Source organism: Zophobas morio, unplaced genomic scaffold (genome assembly GCF_036711695.1).
Source record: "Zophobas morio isolate AGI-343-1 ecotype UQ-CSIRO unplaced genomic scaffold, CSIRO_AGI_Zmor_V1 ptg000030l, whole genome shotgun sequence".
Taxonomy (NCBI): domain Eukaryota; kingdom Metazoa; phylum Arthropoda; class Insecta; order Coleoptera; family Tenebrionidae; genus Zophobas; species Zophobas morio.
Genome location: NW_026972135.1, coordinates 9,801,485 through 9,823,971, shown reverse-complemented (window position 1 = coordinate 9,823,971; position 22,487 = coordinate 9,801,485). Strand labels below are relative to the sequence as shown.

At 35.9% G+C, this 22,487-nt stretch overlaps 1 protein-coding gene across 1 annotated transcript; it reads right to left on the bottom strand.

Annotated features, from left to right (window-relative positions):
• Positions 1 to 1,324: 1,324 nt before the first annotated feature.
• LOC135137899 (uncharacterized) lies at positions 1,325 to 16,906 on the bottom strand. Its single transcript, XM_064067671.1, has 6 exons — positions 16,806 to 16,906; positions 16,606 to 16,748; positions 10,322 to 10,466; positions 6,272 to 10,225; positions 6,145 to 6,219; positions 1,325 to 6,095 (listed from the first exon to the last, which is right to left on the bottom strand). Exons 3-6 carry the CDS (start codon positions 10,427 to 10,429, stop codon positions 1,530 to 1,532), a joined length of 8,703 nt encoding a protein of 2,900 aa, XP_063923741.1. The 5' UTR covers positions 10,430 to 10,466; positions 16,606 to 16,748; positions 16,806 to 16,906; the 3' UTR covers positions 1,325 to 1,529.
• Between the last annotated feature and the right edge of the window lie 5,581 nt (positions 16,907 to 22,487).

The following is a 22,487-nucleotide window of genomic DNA, read 5'->3' as shown; positions in this document are numbered from 1 at the left end:
AGAACAATGCTAAGGCATCGGGACGTATCATCTTCTTTCCGCTGATCAGATAATGTTTCAGTAGATTCCGGTAGGTTAAATAATATTAAATTAGCAGCTCTTCGATTTCTGTCCTCTACCTCGGCGATAACTTCATCTTCAGATAATCTCTTGTCCGAATCATGGTCGATCGCCTGGTCTTGACGTTTTTTAATCTCCAACAATTCGGATTTTAAAACATCTATTTCCGATTTTAGTGAATTCATAGTGGAAACAATGTCTCCACATTTCTCACAATAGTAATGTACCTTTCTTGAACTAGATCGAATACACTCAGTTTCCAATCGAATTGTATTGTATTGTGTATTGTATTGTATGTATATTGTTGCTAACGTAACTTCGCAACAGTGGGTCTTGCTAATTTAGCTCCAGTGGTGGAAATGCTTTGTGGGTTTTCAAGGTGCACTTTGCAACAGTGCATCCTTTGGTTCCGAGTCTGCTCCAGACCTTCTCGTGGTTCTTGCCGAGCATCAACGATCGATTATTTAGAGCCAACGAACTTGCACAAAATTATGAAATTTGCTCGTTGGTGGCCAACGTGGAGCAAATGCGGGACTTTTGTAACTGAGGTATCCCTACTTGAATCCTACTGCCTCAACTTCGTTAAATTTATATTTTCCACCACTAATATTTTTAACTGATATCAGTTACCGTAAAAGTGGGTATTCGTCCGATGGACTCGATATACTGAGAAATTGAAACTGTCTACATTTTGTCCCGTTAGTTATCTGCTTTAAATATGTTCCATATTTGAAAACATAAGGGTGGTGGGTATGTTAATACCACAGGACCCCACTTTGTAAATTTCCCCGTGGACCCACATGTCCTCAATCCGAACTACTACTACAACAAACATATATTCTCAACATTCATCCAAGGATAAAGTGAAGAATTTATGGTTTGAAGCTCTCTCTAAATGTACTCCAAGCATAACAGGTAGTACCTAGTTCCACCCACCCACCCCAGGGTATCTTATTCAAATGTGAATTTTAAATTTGGTTATATTAACTATGCTTACTAAGTACTAGAAATAATAAGTGCTTTGAGTCGTACTTAACGGAGTGGAAGATAGAAACTGTGAAATTGCTGGCAACAGTGCTATGTTTTTGTCAGATTTTCTAACCTTACAACTTAAACTACTTAACCTAATTTGATAAATTTCATTTTTCAGTAAGGATTTTTGTATCATGAATCCTAAAAAAAAATACCGTACAGCCAAAGCACACTGGAAAGGGGGAATCGAGAGAAATTCTAGAAAGAACCGAATTAGTGTAATAAGTCAGTCTTCATTAATAAAAAAATATTGTTAATACGAATTAAATCGTTACAGATACATACATTATTATATAAAGATTAGTATTGTACATAACTGTACTAATCAGGTTTTTTTCCTTCACAGTCACATACTGTGAAGCAAAGAAACGTCTCCTCGTCATTGTATTCCTTATAACATTCGCTGACAGGTAAACGTCTCATTTTTCGTTTGTCTGTCACTTATGAAACCTCTTTAAAAGTTCTACAATCTGCTTATGATTTTCCCGAAGCGCTATTCCCAAGGGCGTCATGTGATCAAAATTAGTAGCAGTGGCATCGGCACCACATTCAATAAGCAAACGAACAACAGCATCCCTGCCTTTTTCACAAGCCAAGTGTAACGGTGTGGTACCATCACTAGACGCCACATTGATTCCAGCTCCTAATTGTAATAACATCTTAACAACATCGACTGATCCACTCTGACAAGCTGAATGTAGTGCAGTGGTACCATCCGATGAAGATCTATTTATGTCGGCTCCACATTGAATCAAGAACTCCACACACTTCAAGTGTCCGTTTTCAGAAGCTAAATGCAATGGAGTAGGGCCAGTATTCGCAAGGGCACTGACATTGGCACCTGAATGAACCAACATTTCGGTAATTTCGAGGTTTCCGGTTTGGCAGGATACGTGTAAAGGCGTTATACCGTCCTTATTAGGAACATTTATATTTGTTCCACAGTGAATCAACAATTCTGCACATCTAGCACTTCCACTTTGACAAGCTAGATGTAGTGCAGTGGTACCATCTTCTGAATATCTATTTATGTCTGCTCCACATTGGATCAAGAGCTCTGCGCACTCCAGGTGTCCATTTTGACAAGCTAAATGTAACGGAGTACGACCATTATTCGTAAGGACGTCGATCTCTGCACCTATTCGAACCAAGATTTCGGTAATTTCGACATTTCCTGTTTGACAGGATACGTGTAAAGGTGTAATGCCGTTCTTATTACGAACATTTATATTTACTGCATTTCGAATCAACATTTCTACACATTTACCGTTTCCACTTTGACAAGCTAAATGTAGTGCAGTGGTACCATCTGCTGAACATCTGTCTACGTTCGCTCCACATTTGATCAAGATGTCTACACACTCCAGGTGTCCATTTTGACAAGCTACATGTAACGGAGTATGACCATTACTCGTGAGGACGTCGATCTCTGCACCTATTCGAACCAACATTTCGGTAATTTCGACATTTCCAGTTTGGCAGGATATATGTAAAGGTGTAATGCCGTCTTTATTACGAACATTTATCTTTACTCCACTTCGAATCAACATTTCTACACATTTACCGTTTCCACTTTGACAAGCTAAATGTAGAGGTGTGGTACCATCATTTGCATAACCATCAAGGTTTGCTCCTGACTCAATAAGTACCATGATGGATGCTGTATGCCCATTCTGGCACGCCAGATGTAGTGGTGATAAGCCATTCGTGTTAACACTGTTAAAATCTGAACCAAATCGAATCAAAACTAACATACTATCCCTATATCCTAACCGACTAGCTAAATGGAGAGGTGTCTCGCCATATTTGTTTCTCAAATTAACACACTTTAAGTAGGTCCCAAACTGGAGCAATTTCTCCACTATCTTCACATCGTGAACTGCGAGGTGTAGCAAAGAGTTCTGATCCGTCGCAGTACACACTAAAGGAATGTCCTTGAACAAATCTATAACCTCACTCACGCCAAACTTGACTGAGTAATACAAAATTTTAGTTAAATCTTCATCTACAACACGACACACTTTGGGTTCTTTCAGCAAAATTTTTATTTTAGCGAAAACCGAATTAGTAGCGTCCGCGTAGGCACCGGGTGTCATCTTGAACAAATCATCAACGTCCATAGTGTCACACCTCTCCAACAAAAAATCCACGATTTTCAAATAGTCGGGGTCTTCTTTAACCATTTCAGAGGTACAGTCGTCTATAACGTAACCGTCTGGATTCTTCTGGACATTCAACACGGGGTACCGTGTACCCCACGAACAAGCCAAATGCAACACACTCCTCCCCCCCAAATCTTTACTTTTTTCAAACCCTTCTTGCGTTTTCAACAAGTCAAAATCTTTGTGTACAACAGCGGTGTGCGCAACGGAGTTTTTCGCCAAAAGAAGGTCGAAGAAGAACCTCACGTTTGAGTACTTCGTGTCAAAGAGAAAAATCAAGTTCGTCCTAGATCTTTGGAGATAACAGGCAGCAAAGTACTCCGCAAACGACGAATTAATAAAGTGTCCGTTTGTTAACAAGCCCAAGTAGTCTTCAAGTTCGTCGTCCACGAAACTCTGTTCTTGTACGTGTTCTGGACATAGCGTACGCACAGCGATTTTCTCGTAGTTTTCAAAGACTGATTTCTTGTGGCGTTCGAAAATTTTTTTCATCATGGGGTCAATCGTGTCTATTTTCGTTTTTTGTCCTATGTAGGTGTTGTACTTCTGTTCGATGAACTGACTGTACAAGTCGCCTAGAGAAAGTTTGTGGAACGAGATGTCGGTTTGGAGTAATTTCAACAATATGTGGAGTTGTAAAGGGTAAGCTAGAATTTCATTAATGGATACACCCGGTAGAGATTTTATCTTAATGAGTGTTTTGTCTAGGGCGTTTCTTTCATTTTCGGTTTCAAGATACATCCTAATGTAGCAATTTTGTTCTTCGCTGGTAAGTGGGCGTAGACTTCTGGCTAGAACACCGAATTTGTGTTCGAGTTCTTTTTTCAGGGTACTGCGTGCGGTGATCCATTGCGTTAAGCTCCTTGACGACAGCTGCTTGACCAGGTCGATTATCAAAGCTCTGTTTTCATTGGTCAACTCATCTAAACCATCCCACATGTAGCAAACCTGGCCGCTTTTGATTAGTACCTTCACGATTTTCTCTTCTAGGGGCTCACACTCCGCAAACACTAACTTAAAAATGGTTTCTTGAATTTCGTCTAAAGATTTTTCATTCAAGTGGGTACCGAGTGACGACATCTCACTCATAGTCAAAAGTACAGTCAACGGTTTCATCTCACTTTTCAACCTCTTTAGTAACTCGCTTTTTCCCATGCCAGGCTCGGCGCAAATGACATTGACTTTACTTTGACAATCTGAGTAAACTTCTGCTTCTTCGACAAAATAACCCGACATTTGGTATTGGTGGAGGTCCTCCACACCTCCTTTACTTTGTAACCACTCAAGGTTACCATCTTCAATGATTTTAAAATAATGAAACACTTTCGCACTCACCGAAGTACACCAATCGTCGAATTTTTTCAAAGGGAGCTCGTTCTTGGAAAAAAGGTCGCTACGATCAGGGACAGTACGCAAGTTGGTACCTTTCGCGTCACATAACAAAACTAGAGTGTTTGTGGGGTCTATTTTTTCCAAGTATTTTGAAGAAATGACATTTCGGGACAAAAATCGGGTCAAGTAGACGCTCGAAAGGTTCTTTTCGCCCCCGACGCGATAAGTCGTTTCTACCATATCTACAAGGTCAGTCGGTGTGACTGAATCGACGAACTTCGAGTCCAGTGTAGTCAAAAATTCTAAATCAATTTCTTCGTTACCTTGTACCAGGAATCTAAACCGTTTTAGAATCTCGTCATAAACTTCTTTTGACCATTTTAAATCGGACAGTTTGCGAAATACATTTTCGTGGACGTTCGTGTACTTTCCGACCACTACAAAATTTTTGTTTTGACATAAATCGAGCGTGCTGGGCAGGCAGTCATCTTGAGATACGATCAGCGGGCACTTCCCCAATATCCACAACAACATGTTCATTAATTTGTCATCAATTTCGTCAGTATTGGTGAAATACCTCAACAACTGGTACTTTAAGGCGACTTTGTTAAGTAACTTCAAGTCGTCGTTTTCTGTTTTCAAATCACCCCACAACTTTCTAACAACATCGTAGGCCCTATCTTCAACTACTGTCACCCAAAATTTCGCTATTGCGTCTCGCAATAGTCTCATTTTGTCGTTGACTGGTCCAAAAGATAGTGGTTTAACGCAAGAACTCAGCAAAATCAAAGCAATAGCAGATTCAACCCATGTTTTCGCCAACTTTTCTTTCGTTCCATCGCGCATGCTCCACGTTGTTATGAAGTTCAAATACTGGGCAAAAACGGATCTAGTACAACCAAAGGTGGAGGTAAAATCTGTACACAGTCTTTGCTCCACCTGATCAACGCTTTCTTGACTCGTGTACATGTAAAAGTGATCAAAAAAGTGCTGGTATTTATCTTTTAGTTGCAAATTTGTGTCCTCGAGGTCGCCTAGTTTGAATTTATAGCACGCATCTTCTTCATTCGTTGTACTTAGAAAACTGTCTGGGGATGTTTGGACCACTCGGACTTTAAGATGTTCATCGTCGAAATTCAGTTCCTTGTTCTCAGGAAGAAATAATTTAGCGTTTGTGAAGTAGATTAAGTCGCAGGAACCCTCGGACATTTCTTTGAAAGACTGAAACGATTTTGTTAAACTGAACATCCCTCTGTTTTGGGTTAATTGTTTTTCAGTAATGGGTTTGCCTCGGACTGTATGTTTCACTTGTAGCGCGTAAGTGGTTACGTTTGTTTGTGTTGCCACACTAACAACAATATCGTCGAAGTAACCAAAACTTTCGTCATTAGCTGAAACCGAAAAATTTGTTACGTTGGTGTCAGTGACTAGTTTGAATATCAAATTGGCTAGAATAAGAATCTCGTAGTCTCTTCCTTTGTCCGTAGTACCTGCTCGTTTTTTGAAAGTCTGAAAAACATGAATTAGCGTATATTGCGTGAAGTTGGTACTAACTGACCTGTTCTGGGAATTCAGTCGACTTGCGTGGTTCGGAATAGGTCGCGGTCTCCATTTTTTCCGACTTATGAATAGTCTGCGAAACGAATATACTTAAGTCAGGAGGTTTGCACAAAACCCTCACTTACCAAGTTCGTTTGGAAATCGCTAGAAAGTTTTTCTTCCTGTTTCCAGTCCAAAGCACCCTTCAAAAGAAACTTCACGTACTTTTCATTCCCACACTTGTGTGCTAAGTCAAGCGAAGTACGCCCTTCAAAATCACGCACGTTGATATCCACACCTCTCTCGACCAAAAATTTAACCACGTCTACATTTGAGGACTTCACAGCGTAGTGTAAAGGAGTCCATTTTGACACACTCTGGGAATTGATCAAAACCCCCTTGTCCAGCAACAACTGGACAATGTTGACGTATCCCTTCTCAGAAGCAATATGAAGAGGAGTCCGACCCTCCTCATCTAGCACACTCAAATCAGTATCTTTTTTCACAGACAACTTCAACATTTCTTCATTCAAAGTACCCATTTCTGCGGCTACATGTAACAAGGTCTTTCCTTTAGTCTTTTTGGAATCAAGGCGACTTAAAACTTCCACCATGTCGTAGCACTGGTTCGTAGACGCTAAAGTCAACATTCGTGAGAGAACGTCTTCGTTGTCGCACCTTTGTATCAACATTTCCGCGACCTTGACATTCCCGGGTCGGGGCGACTGATAATCGTCGTCTTTAGCACCCAAAACTGCCAGTTCTGGTAACGAAAACCCGTCGAAGGTGTCGTTCAGGACACTTGGGTCCTTCTCAATCACGAAACCCAACAACTTAAGGTACCCTAACTGGGAACAATAAAAGGCTAGAGTTTTGGTATCGTAGGCTTCGAGGAGTTCGTTACGATAGGGCGAAAGATCGACGACTTTGTCCAGCGGGAGCAAACATCCACAGCGAACCGCGTACGTAATAGTCGTGAAACTAAAGAGATCATCGCGGTTTGAAGGGTCTTGGACCTTCATCAACTGCTCCACGAGTTCGACGTACGAAGGCGATTCTCGATTTAGACGCTCGTGGTAGTTGGGTTTCGGAGGGTAGTGGTTTCCGTAGGAACAAACCAAGTGGAGGAGTGTGCGGCCACCTTTATCTTTCGACTCGTCGTAAGGGGGTACTACGTTGTCAAAGTCTCGATAGATGATGGATAAGTGTTGAGGATTATTCTCTGAAAGGAGTACATCGAGGGTGAACCGCAAGCCCGACGAGAAGTAGTTTTTGTCAGGACTCCACGGGTATTGTAGATTTTCGCTCAACCATAAGCTTGCGAGACTCTCAGCAAAGGTTCGGTGGAAGAAAACCGGCTGATTTTCCACTGAGGTAACGATACCCAAGTTGTCTCCGTGTTGTTGTAAGTGACCAAGAAACGTGTCAGCACGTCGTGGGTTCCGGAGCAACTTGTAGCAGCTCGTTTCTTCTAGACAACTTTTTAAAGCGAGTAGTTGGTACTGCTCTAGGTAGTAGTCTTTAAGTGTGACTAAAACCATAGAGGATTCGGGACTCATTTTACTGAGGTAGTGTTTGAAAATGCCGTCGAACAACCAAGTGACCAGTACTGGTAATGGTAGCACCTTCTGCGACTTCAAACGTTCCAGTACTGTTTGGTCCTTCACAAAATCCGCTATAGTTCTTATATTTAAAGGAGTGGCAAGGGAGAGTGCGCTGTCCGCCATTTCCAAACTTTTGTACACCATTTTGGCAACCCCACGACTACTAAAGATGCCAAATAACGGTCCCCTATTTTGCTCGATTTGGGTCAAGGCTTGAAGTTTGACAGGTACTATGTTTAAACACGTGACGATCTTCTCTTCCAAGTAGTCACGTGCCGCCACCCAAACAAACACACCCGCACAAGCCATCCACCTCACAAAATCCAGAACAAAATCGATGCGGGTCACCTGGTCAAGTTCATCCAGAAACAAATATAACTTCTTGGTCTTCACTACAAAGTGTTTGAACTTGTTAAGAAAACTGTCTTCGTCTGATAGTTGTAGAAAGTGGCGCAACAACTCCTCATAGTCGGGATTACTTTCTAAAATCGTATTGGCGGTTTTAAGGTTGACGTAAACGGTCCACGAATGGGACGGACACTGGTTTACTAGGTGAGCCAACAAAGTCGATTTTCCGGAAGCCACAGGACCCACTAAGCAGTTCAGTGGGTTTTTGAAATAGGTTAGGACTTTTCTATCTTCCACGGATTGCGATTCCTGCTTCAATTCGTCCAGTGGTAGCGCGTCACCTGTCTTCGATAGTAAAACGCAAGACGTGTCGTTTACTACTTGAAGCAAGTAAACCGATTTGTGGGTAAATCGCTGCACACTCTCAAACTGGATGGTGTTGCATTTGCTCTTCGTTGACACTATGATTACATTGAGGCGGTCATCATAGTGCCGGTTTTTCAAGAACTCAGTCAGTTCTACCATCACGAACGGGTTTGCAGCAAAATGTAGCGTCTTTTCACAGTTGATGATGATTAAAGCGTCGGTGTTGTTTTCGTAGGCTTTCAAGACCTTGTTAGTTTCGAGCAATGTAGCCGAAAGGGTTCTTTCCACGTAGGGACTAGGACAAGTGACATCTTTTTTCCCAACGACTAAAACATCTTGTGTCATTTCTAGCAACTCTCGAACTCCAAATATATCTGCAACGTGTTTATCAAGATGTAGCAACTGTTTCAACGGAATAGCGGATTTCCCTTGCAAGGAAACCTGAAACGAGGTCATAACGCGGTTCCTGTCGTACTTTTCAAAATCCGACAAGGTACACAAAAGTTTCCACTTTTCTTGGATTTTCTCCTTGTCCACTGGACCCACCAACACGATTTTCTTTCTTTTGAAGTGGGTCCACCACAAACTGAGTACCGCTTCTACCTGCTCGCGATTTTCGTGACTGATTTTCACCACGAGTGGTACCACATCGAGGTACCACAATACTTTGGTGATTTGCGAGAGTGACAAAGACGTCACAACGTCTCTAATTTCGTCAGATGAAAGTTTTTTAGTACCCGTAGAAGCAGGCATACTTTTAAGTCCGTATTTGAGTGCAGCTAAGCAGAAACTTTCTAGTTGGAGACTGGTACCAAGGGAAAACGCCAGCATTTCGAAGTCGGTCTCCAACGTCTGTATTTTTCGCAACATCTCTGTGATGTCCCAAATTGAGCTGATTACGCTGTGGTCAAAACCTTCCACTATCGTGGTATCGAACTTCATGATGCTCTTAGCCAACTCCCTTGATTTGTCGTTAGACTTGTCGGCCGACAAGGTCCTCGAATACGGCCCAAGCGACAATTCAGTCAATTTCGTGAGCATGTCAGTTTTCCCAAGTACGAAGTTGCCAGCCCACCAGTTCTTCATGAAATCGAAAAACCCGTAAACGTCGCACCGAAGCAACTTCCTTAGTTCGTCTTCAATGATTTGTTTGGTCCTATAAACGTTGTTCTGATTGGTGAAAATGTAGAACTGCCTCGACGCGTTGTCGTAGTCGGTTTTGCCACTAGTCGTCAAGCGAAAAATATCGCCACCGTTCACCGACTGAGTGTTAACTAGCAAATTCGTGTAAACAAAATCGTCGCACAGCTTCACTGAAACCTTGTCCGTTTCGAAATCTAACTCCAAGCCGTCCACCAAGCTCGCTGTGTTGTTTGTGAATAAAACACAAACTATATTCTGTTTCTCGATACTCTTGACGAACTCGATGTGTTTCGTCAAGCAGTAGGGGTTCTTCAGGTAGCTCTTGTTCTTCAGGTTTTGGCGCACGAAGTCGCCAATCGTTAGGTTTCTCTGGGGTTCGCCGTGTTTCAGTTGGAACGTGAAAACCACCTCCGAGCTGTCTTTCAACGTTATTTCGATCGTGATGTCGTCGAAAACTTTGTATTTGTTGTTGTTTGTGGTCAGTTGGAAGTCGCTGATACGGTCGTCGTCGCAGAATTTTAGGGCGTATAAGGCGCACATTAGGTACTGGTATTCGCCGCCTAAGTGTTGGCCTATACCTTGTTTTTTTTCGTACGTGGTGAACTTAGTGGTTGATTCTGGGTCGGACGTACTGACGAACTGAAAAAAATTTGACGGAGTGGTGTTAAAATATTTCCCTAAATCAGTGAACTGTTTATAAAGGTGATCATACCTTGTGTTAAACTTAACTCGTACCTGTTCGGAATAAGGATCCATGTGACTAAAAGGGTACTTTCTTTTCCTGAAGTTTGAAGCGTCTTCCTCATTTTGGTTAAATTCGATAGGGTGGTCCTTTTGGGCCATATTTTTCTACACGAATTCTCGTCACAGCAAGGAATCCCTGCACAACAAAATTATACTATTATATATTCGGACAGATTAAAGAGAATGTACTAAATATACGTGCTCACTCTATCTATATACACTGCTATAGTCCGTTTACCCAACACATAGAGTGATCACGTGACTCAAAAATGAGCGTCCAAACTAACACGTCGACGTCAAAATTGAACGTATAAAGAAACTTCGGCGTGAAAATATTTTCATCTATTTATAAATGCATTTAATACTCCCCATTATATGACAGAATGATCCAAAATACTTAACAAAAATTTAAAAAATAAATTATATTTTTTTCAAGGTTATTATTCTAAGACTCGATTTGGTTTTCCATAAAAGACTCATTTACGGAAAATATCGAACAAATTAACATCCCTGCATCTGTTGTGTAAACCGTGTATAATTTTTCGTTTTCCCTTTAGTTACCATGATAACTATAAATTGAGGTTTCGTTTTGAGTTTTCCTATTTTCCTAACTACATGCAAATTGAAAATAGTTTACTCAGGCTACCACCGTATGTTAATTCTGGGAACACAGTATTATTTTTTATTTTAATTATATTGCGAATATAATGTAGAAGGTAAAGCGTTAACCAAAATTTTTCTAATCGTCACCTCCAAATTTTACACAGTAAATGTTATTTAAACTTTAGAAAATAACATACTTCTACGCGTGTAGTTTATGAATCCCTCTTGATGTTTTGCCCTAGACATCCACATCTGATGTGATAATTTTTCAACACATTGGATGTGTTGTACTGTACTTCAGGGGCACAGAAAGCTCTTTCTACATAACCTTAGACCAATTGTTTAAAATCTGTTGTTTCGAAAATATTCAATATTTTGAGTACAAAATTTTTGGGTAAATTAGAAATCGCGATTATTTTTTACTAAAAACTTGTATCGGTAGAAGTAAGTCTGGTACGATTATTGTTTAAAATTAGTCAATGTATATGGTAGCTGAGCTCTGAACATTGTAGAAGAACTATGACTTTCAATTCAGCAACATTTATGTATTAAAGACATTTTGAAGATGTTAGATGAAAGAATGCGACTATCAAGCACGTCTCCAGCTGATTGTCCAGAATCAGCAGCGGTAGATAAATAAAAGTATGAATTTGATGAAATTTAAATAATTTTCACTGCTCAAAACAGAAGAGGCGACTAAAATTAGTAATTAAGGTGGTTCATGGAGTAAAATGGTCTGAATATTATTTTGGATAGGTACCTATTATTATGAGAATTCTTCTTCTATTATTAATAAATATAGAGAGTAAAACAGAAACTAAACTAAAAGATTTTTTCTACGAATTGCAATAACCGGATCACAATGCTGACGATCCAGACTTTTTATTGCTCTGACTTTCGCTTATTGAATAACACTACATTTTATTTTGATTTTCAATGTTGCAATTCACATTTGGTTAATTATAACTTGTCTACAACGAGGGGAAGCTCAGCATCCCCTAGCCTCCCCCTAGCTACGGCGTTGTCTAGAGGTTATGAAATATCGAGAATATGAAAGTACCAAACTGCCCGATGGACCCCATTACAGTACGTTCTTAGGTTATTCACGATACGTAAAACAACTTGAAAGTGTTTATGTTTATACATCGGAAGAATGTCACGTAGAAATTAGTTTGATTTGAATGAGTTCGTCCCTTCAAAACAGAGGATCAAAGTTAAGTAGTAAGCTACTATCGACAAAATATTCTGAATATCATTATTATAATTGTTATTAAATAAAGACGTTTGTACTTTCACATTTTCGCATGAATCACAAGTAAAAACTCATCATATTTTGCACATTTTGGGTAGAATTTATTCGGCAAAAGTTTGAGATAACGTCATCAATTTTTTGGGTGGAACAAACAGATTTATTTTGATTAACAATTTATCATACTTACAATGACTTTAATAATAATAATAATAAGAAGAAGAAGAAGAATTTAATGTCCAACGGGCAGAAGCCCTAAAAGGAAAAAATAGTACAAAAACATATAACATGATTACTTAAAATAAACACAAATACAGTAAAGCCATAGCGAGTAGACGTTCAAAAACGCAGAAATAAACCTGATAGACCTTAACTAAAACATATTTTTTTACACTGCATGCAGAATTCATTTGAACTCATCCGGAAAATGTCTAAATACAGTCTGTACTTATTATATAGTCGAAGCATATAAGGTACAGGTGAATGAAAATGCTGATTCGAATTAACAAAATCAATGTGAAATATCATCGGATTTCTAACATTAGCTTCAGAAACTAATATGCAAATTTGAGATAATAACTCACTATCTTGTATAACATTATGTAAGATTTTATATAAGAACATAAGAGAATAATAATCTCTACGCCTACAAAGTGAGACTACATTCAATTCCCTAAGTAATACATCCTGTGAATAATTTTGGACTGTATAAAATCCATGCTTTTTAAAATAGACATATTTACAAAGCTTACGTTGTACTCGTTCTATAGTCGTTATATGTATATTATAGTAGGGATTCCAAATAACCGAACAGTACTCTAATAGAGATCTTACAAAGGGATAATACAATAACATAATGCATTCCGTATTACGAAATTCCTTAGTATTTCTAACAATAAATCTCAATGTCTTAGTTGCCTTTACAGTAATATAATTAATATGCAGTATAAATGATAATCTGGGATCTACGATTATACCTAAGTCTTTAAATTCATAACATCTACTGAGTGGCAACTCCTTAATTTTATAATCAAAAGTAATATTATAGTATTTACGACTAAAAGTCATAATACGGCATTTATCCTTATTAACAGACAACGAGTTTCTAGAGCACCAATTTAACATGTTATCGAGGTTCTGCTGTAACATAATACAGTCGTTTACACATCTTATTACTTTAACCAATTTAACATCATCGGCATACAAGAAAACGCGACAATCAGGACTTATGAAATTAACTATGTCATTTATATATATAATAAATAATAGAGGTCCTAAATTCGAACCCTGTACTACTCCAGAATTACATTCATAAACAAAAGATTTATGTCCACAGTATTCAACATATTGTTTTTGACCTAAAAGTATAGACTTGAACAACATAACTAAATTATCACACAGACCAACCGAGCTTAATTTACGCAACATAATGTTATGATTAACTTTGTCGAAAGCTTTTGACAGATCTGTGTAAATAACGTCAACTTGGTGTCTAATATCTAACGAGCTCGAAACAAACTGCGTGAATTCACAGAGATTTGTACATGTTGATCTACCTTTTACAAATCCATGTTGAGTATGGGAGATCTGATGCTCAACATGATTATACACGACATTACACAATATGGTCTTAAATAATTTGGTAAAATTTGGAATAACAGCTACCGCTCTATAGTTCTTAATATCTGATTTAGATCCTGATTTGAAAACTGGACAAACCTTTGCTATTTTCCAGAGATCAGGAAATTACGATGACTTAATTATTAAATTGAATAAATGACACAAGGGACTTAAAATACATGAAATACAATCACGGACGAAAAACGCTGGTATATTATCAGTACCCATAGTAAAATTAGATTTCAATTTACGACTAGCATTACTAATATCACGCTCACTAATGTTAAAATTATGTAAAACTGGTGCATTAAAATCACAGCCAAGAAAACTATCACAGTCGTAAGAACAGGAACTTTCATCACAGCAGTTATTATCACAACTCGATGAGACAAAAACTTCTTCACTTTTGAAAACACTGGAAAAATGTTTTGCAAACCCATTAACAACAGACTGTGGATTGGACAATACACAATCTTCCACTTTCATTATACCCGGAATCCTTGATGTATTCTTTTTTGCATTGATATACGACCAAAATTTACAAGAATCAGATCTGATTTCAATTTCCGAGGAAGTAATGAACTTTGCGAACTCCTGCTTGATTAGAATTTTAATTTCATACTCCAGTTTTTTAGTTTTTTCTTTCTGAGACAAAAGGCCCGATTTTTTAAACCTTCTCCAATGACGTTCTTTATCTTTTAATAACTTAATGATGTTAAGAGTAAACCAGGGTGGATATTTCTTGTTAGTTTTCCTATATTTAGGAACATAAGTATCGAAAAGCTGTAAGATGACATTATTAAAACAAATACATGCAACATTTATGTCTTGGATAGAAAGTACATCATCCCAGTTCCAACAATTAATCGCTTGATATAGCCCTACGAAATCGGCTTTTCGAAAATTATACATAAAATTTTGAGTGTCTGGTACTAATTTGGCAACAGAAGATATATTAACAAGAAATGTCATTAATAAAGATGGATGATAACCATCCTCTACCACAAGAGGATGAATGTTATGTGAAATAGTATTGACAATATTTTCAGAGGAAATTATTACATCAAGAATTCTAGACTTGCTGTTGAGTATTCTATTATTCTGATTAGGTTGAGAAAAGACTAGAAAAGAACAAAATATATTATAAAGTTTAGTTGGGCGATGATTTCCATTTAAGCAATTCTCCAATTCTGGAATATTAAAGTCTCCTACTATGATGCAATTTTGTGATAAATCATATAAAACTTCAAGATGACTTTAAAATGTCTGCAGGATTTCAAAGCATTCAGTTTTGCAATTCTTGATTTATTCAGTAAAATAAATTGACTGATCTATTAATTTTTGTGAGTCACCCTGTATAAGTAAATCTAAAAAATATTAATGCAATAAAATCTATGATTCATAAACCACCAGTGTAGGAGTATGTTATTTTATAAAATTTTAATGGCGTTTACTAAAAAATAATAATACAGAGGACGTCATCGAATTGTTGGGGAGGATGACCAGACGAATTTTGGTTAGCGTTTCACGTTAACGTTTTGACTCGATATTCCTAACATACTCGTATATCTAAAATTTGACAATCGGTTCGGCAGACATACAATACAAACTGACGAAAACGGACGCCTTATTTTTTCATACTCTAGAGTTCATGAAACGTCGAGAAAACATGAAAGTAGCAATTCCTCGGATTAACCCTGTTTCAATACCTCCTTGGCTTACGCTTTTCCTGTATTCCAAAAATTTTGAATGGTTAACAAAGTTTGAGAAAAATTACGGAAGTTTCTTTAGTAAAACAAGAAGAGATTAATTCGATTCATGAAATACAAAAAAAATAAAATTAGTGGAAAACTTTGAAATTACGTTATACACTTATAACGCTTATTAAAGTATCACATTCACTTTTATAATTTCCTTATCTGAAAAATTATTTTTCATAAACAATCTGATAACACATTTCAAAGAAATTAATCAAAAAGTAGCAGTTCTCAAGTAACTTGTGAACAAGCCACTAATAATAAGAATAATCTTTTAGGTTGCCCACTGGCTTCTTAGCGCCTGGACGGGTTCACCTGTAGGGGAGGAAACTGTGTAGTTAGTGGCGTAATTCCTTTGTAGTTAACCTATCAGTGTTTTACAGTTAATGGATTTCAATAATCAATAAAAATGTATGTTTAAACGTGCATAATATCTACATGTAATCAAAAAAATGTACATAAATGAACTTCATGTTTTCTTTAGAATGATCCCATTTCAACCTCTGATAAAATTCTACGTGAAAAATTGTGATGACTCATGTGTTTCTCTCATGGAATTTCCACTTTTACAAGAATTGTGTAAGATCATACAATTTCAATTTAATATGTGACACTAGCATAAATAAATTCATGCCAAAACACACATTTTTCGAAATTTTATGCTTAATTAAAGTAGTAGAAACTGACAAACCAATTTGAAACATTGGCTTCTAGCTGCTCCCAATAAATTTTGGGAGCATGCCAACTTAAGTCTTATGAGCAGAATAGGCACTCTCTAGGCACCCTTTGACTTTTAGTGACTTTAATCAAAACATAATTATCAGTAAACACTTCTCGTTAAAACGTTACAACGTATTCAAAAAATTTTATGCACTGACAATTCAGAAGCTGAGCACGCGTGACAAATCTAATCGGAAACACTTCTTATGTCAAAAATTAGATTGCGCCTTAGAGTTAAACGAATATCTTAAACTGTGAAAAAGGTATTCAATTGTAATGAATTAATCTGTTATCACGTAATATGAGGTCACTACTCATTACAATACCTGCAATAATGACGCGTAATACGTTTTATTGTTCCGTTAAAAATGAGCTGGATGAAGTTCGTGCTTCAATGGCCCGTCCACCCACAGCAAATTATTTTTGGGAGCGTTACGAATGGTATACGTTACGACTCAACGTACATAACCTACAATATTTTACAAAATATACAAAATGGATATTAAAATAAACAAGTGTACTATACCGTAACCGTAATCTTGCAGCTTGGTTTACGAAATTCACTGTTAAATTATCACTATTCATTAAAAATAAGCACCACATGGCCACTTACTGCTCGATTTTTGCGTCGTTTGTTTCGAGTTGGTTTTTGACAATCAATGTTGCCACCAAAGATATTGAAGAGAAGTACATTTAAACCAAAGTTATTTTATGGAACTCTATAGTTATTACTTATTACATCGCTATAAAGTAATCTTGATAATAACAGCGTTTATCAATAATTGCACGTCAGTTAAATAAAGATTTGAAAAAACAAAACATAAAGTAAGGTTAACAAAATTTATTGTTTTACTTAACTAACTCTTGTAAACAATATATCATTAAAATTGTTTTCAAGAAATTTCTGTACAGAATAAACTACTTTATTTATTAAATAATTTTCTAATGTTTTATCAAGAGTAATAAATTCTGGGTTTATGTTCTATGAATGATACAAAGTACAACGTTATCAAATTTACTAGGACAAGGATAATTTATACCGTAATGTGACATTGATAATCTTATCTTATAACATTTCTAAGACCTTGCTTTTTCTGTAATCGAAAATTAAATTTTTGTATATGCAACCAACAATACGTAGAAAATTATAATATTTTTTGTCCATTGTAAATACAGTTTGGGACACGGAATTTCAAACGAGAACAATTTTAAAGCGCACTAGTTTTAATGAAATGTGAAATATGTCCCAGCATTATTAAAAACATTTCAGCACAGAAGAAACTATTTCAGCATTTGTAAAACTGAAAGGGCAATAAATAAAATAATGGCAGATTATTTTTTCTATTTGCGCAATAAATAATGCAATTTAGAATTATTTAATTAAATTTGCTCATTCGTTAAAATAAATGTTTCTTTAATAAATCAATTGTATTTGAGAAAAAATAAACGAGCATTTCAAATGTTCCCTAAATTACTAAAATGTGCATTAGTTCACAGTAAAGTGAGCATTACACTCTCACTCTTTAAAAGACGTGTCATGTGCTTCATTTCGCGCCAGTTTGGCGGGGAAGGAATCCGCCCTTCTAAAGCAAAAAAAGCATTAATTATTATTCACTAAATTAATAATGTTTACTAATTAAGTTTTTTAATGAAATAATGTTTATTTTAAGCTTTTTTGTTAATTTTTTCAAAACTTTTAATTTGTTTAGCTACTTTTTTGCTATGAATATTTTATGTTTTTGTTAATTTTGTATGCATTCATAAAATACATTTTAATACAGCAGGTCTATTTTTGTTAGTTATTTTCTATACAGTTTCAATAATGCACGCAGTACAGAAAATCATTGCCCAAAACAATAATTTTATTATTCCAATTTGCACTTAGTATAATGCACAAAATGCAAAAACTTATGGCGCAACATAGTAAATTTAATGCACAAATGTTATTGCGCATAGTATAAAATTTAATGCACAAAGTATTAAAAATAATGCACACTTAATTACGACCCATTTCAAACGACCTGTCAATCATAATGACAATAAGGTATAAGACTACAATGTTTTTAAATGTCAGAAAGTTGGTTGTCCTTTGAAATTCCGTGTCCCTAACCGTACATATTACCTATTGTCCGTTCTCCAATGTAAATTTAGGAAAATCCTGGATGTAAAGTGTTTTTTCTGGCTTTAAGGGTAAAAAATGGGCTAAATGAAGTTAAAACGTTGTCAAATTCTTTTAAGCGTCAAAGAACTTGAACAGAGTGATACGTAAATAAAAAACACACTAATACTAATTCAAAGTTAAAACCTCTTAATTTTAATTAATTTCATTTAATTAAATCTCGTCGCTGTCTTTTTATAATTTGTCTTAAAAATTGTAGTTTTCGCTAATAGATATTTATTTTATTAGGAGTTTAAGTGATACTTTTTGTGGCGAGTATGGACGATTAAACGCCGAGCGATAGCGAGGCGAATTAAGTCCATACGAGTCACATGAAGTCACTTAAATTCCGAATGAAATACAATATTTTATTTTCAAACGATTAATCTTCTTTTGAAATGATTATTTCCTATCTTCTTGCTTCATTACGGAATTGCCTTGATTTCACTTACCATGGTTACTATGGTTGACAACCACTATGATTTTCACATATTTATACTCCGGCGGAGTATAAATGTTTTATTTATACGCCGGCGGAGTATAAGTTCTATTTATACGCCGCTCAAAAACGCTGTCACAGAAATGACACTTAAACCCCGGTAAGCACGTCATATAAGTGTCAGTTATATGACGTTTGAAAATAAATACTTTTATATCAATTTTTATTGTTATTAGTTTGAAAATGCTGGTGAAGTTTCTATTATTAAAGTCTCATTTATTCGGTAGCTCACGTAGGTAATTACTTCCAATTTATATTTAGCTACCGAATTATTAATTAAAAAAATACAGAATTCTAAATTTTTCCAGTGAAAATTAAAGTCAAGTCCGATATCTAAAATAGCTATTCCTCCAAAAAAATCAAAATAGATTCATTCATTAAATAACATATAAATAATAATTAATATTATAATTAAACCGAAAAGTTATTAAGAACAAACCAATTTGTGCAAAAATTGTTAAATTAAGCCTAAAAATGTGCAATTTTCCGACCATTAAGATTATTTTCATAAAGATCACCATATCATTTTGGTGTAAAAGTAGTGCACGAATTACAAAAGTCCACAAATTGCATAAATAATTATCATTAAATAAATAAACAGGTTCGTACGAATCAAGATGTTATTGTTAGTTTTACTTCCCGAGTGTTGTAAGCAAAGGAAATATTGTAATCGAGTCCGTCGGCCGACTCTCTACTTTTGCATTTTTTCGACCTATTATGACCCCTAGAGGACGAAGAAATAGGTCTCCGAAATCTCCGAAAGTACTGGGCCGATTGTTGTCAAATTTTGTGTTTATATTAGGTATATCATGTAGAGGGTAAAACGCTAACCAAAATTTGTCTAATCATCCCCACCACTAATGTAATGACGTCACTTCAAAATTGTACATAGTAAATGGGTTTTAAAATGTATCAAATAACATGTAGTTTATGACTCCGAATTGAGATTTTACCCGAAACGTCCAGTTTTGGAAAAAAAATCAAAATTAAGAAACAACATTTTGACATTTCATTTGGAATCTTAAAAACCGAATGTTTTGAAATCTTGCAGATGGTTTACAGTTATGATAAGCATGATAAGTTTTTATTCAAAATATATTTACTTGTCCCCTCCAAAAAATTGATGACGTCACCTCAAAATTTTGCTGAATAAATGCTATCTTAAATGTGCATTGTGCAAAGTATGATGGGTCTATAATTGTGATTTATCATTGCATAAATATTTTTTAGATTTACTTACACGGGGTCTGTGAAAAAATTAATGACTGAGTCAATTTATTTTATTGATTAAATCAAGAATTGCAAAACTGAATACTTTGAAATCTTAACTTTTTGAAGTTATTGTAAGCATGGTAACTTTTAAATGAAAATGTATCTGTTTATCAACCCCAAAAAATTGATTACGGTATCTCAAAATTTTTCCGAATAAATTCTTTCGCAAATGTGGAAAATATGAATAGACTTTTAATCATTGCATTCAAATTTTTTAGATTTTGCTTAAACAGGTAACTCAAAAAAACTAATGAATCACTCAATTTATTATTGATCAAATTAAGAACGAGCCACATTTTCTGGAAAATGTGAGAATACGCTCGTCTTTATAACAATAAAATAATGATAAGGTAAAAATTATAATAACATTCAGAATATTTTGTTCAATGGAGGCTTATGAATAATTTTAATCATCTGTTTTGGGGCGATAAACTCATTCAAATCAAACAAATGTCTACGTGACATTCTTCCGATGTCATGTATTCCCCATGAATTTTAAAATCATCAACTGACGTTCCGCCTAGCCCTATTTTTTTTTAGTATTAAACTACATCTATCCAAACTGATATACGTGTCCTTGCAAAAATGTTGATGACGTCATCGTAACATTTTTTTTAATGCTCCGCTACAAAAATGTAATGAGAAAACAACATAATAGACATGCCGTCGTCACGTTTCCGACAGCGAGGGAAGTACTGTCTAAACTTTTTAGAACAATTTTTTATTATTGGTGAAATCAAGTCTTACGAACGCTCCTTTTAAATTATCACGGCACTGTTAAATAATAATATTTAAACAATAATTAATAATTAATATCACAATTACACTGAAATGCGTTTTACTATAAACACGAAGTTATTAAAAACAAATCACTTCGTCCAAACATTGTTAACTTAAACCCGGAAATGTACAAATTCGTAGCCAAAATCTCTAAAATTATTTTCGACAAACTTGTCATGACATAATATCACGTTTTAAAATGTTACCGTAACAATAAACTTTCTTTTTTGTAGTGATTGTTAATTTTTTGATATTTTCTATTCGTTTTTTAATGACGTTTGTGAATCAACTGAAATTTAAAACAACTCTTTCATTTTAAGAGTTATGAATGGTTGCAATGTTGGCAACAGTTTTTAATTCGCGACTCGCGACTCCAGTAGACGTGACTCGCCAATCCGTAATCTGACATTTTATTCGCGATAAGGAGGAGAAACGGCCGTGTTCGATTCCCTCCTGCTTGTTCCACAATCATAAAATAGAATAATAAAATCGAAAAAAGTCTAAATAGTGAGTGCAGTGGTGTACATAGTTAAGATCAAGGCTCAAAAGTAAGTAAATATAAAAAGAAAAAAAAGTTGCGTAACGGGGCGTTGGCTGTAGTTCATTGAATTACAACGCCGCACCTACCTACATTTTTTTTATACAAATAGGTTTTAATATACAAAAAATATGTATAGTCATTCCATAGACATTTTTTATTAAATAATGCAAAAGGTGACGCAATTTTGCTTTTGCCAAATTAGTTACACGTCATCATCGAAAACGTGGCAACAATAAATCGGGTGTTTTCTGAGCTAAATATGCGATTTTTTTTTTTCAAGAAATACCATTTTCTAATATTTGCAACGCTTACATCACCTAGATTCTATTTTCGCCGTAACAAAAATAACATCTGGGAGTTCTGCGCACTTCGTACCACCTAGGTGTGGCTAAATCGTAACCCATTAATGTGCTGTTTGGTTTCAGAACAGAGAAGCTGAAGACCTTAGTAATACCTGGAACTTTATTCTGGGTAAAAATGAGTCCTAATTTTTCTGCGTTTTTATGCTGTTTTTTTTAGATTTAGTTCAGCCAACAACCACACAGCGAAAACCCCTTAATACTTGTGTCAGCACTAGAATTTTTCCTATCGGTTTTTCCTAGTTGACCAAATCGCTAAAATGAATCCAATAAGGCTGATTGGAGCTTTGTGCAAACTTATTAGGAGGGTAAATGATTTATATTTATTAGAGAATGTGTTAAGTTAAAAAAATATTGGATAAAATTAACAATATATATATGTGTTTCAGAGAAGACAACCATTGTTTGGTGCTATAATACTACTAGGAACGATGTTTGGGGTATGGATGGTTGTATATTCGACACAATCTAGTAAGTACATTGTTTAAAATTACTTCTGTCTACGAATACAACTTTTTCTACCAAATAGTTGGTAGTTGAGTTGTGCTATAATGGCTCCTTTTAAGAAGTATGTGTGTCGCAATGATATGCAGTTAAAC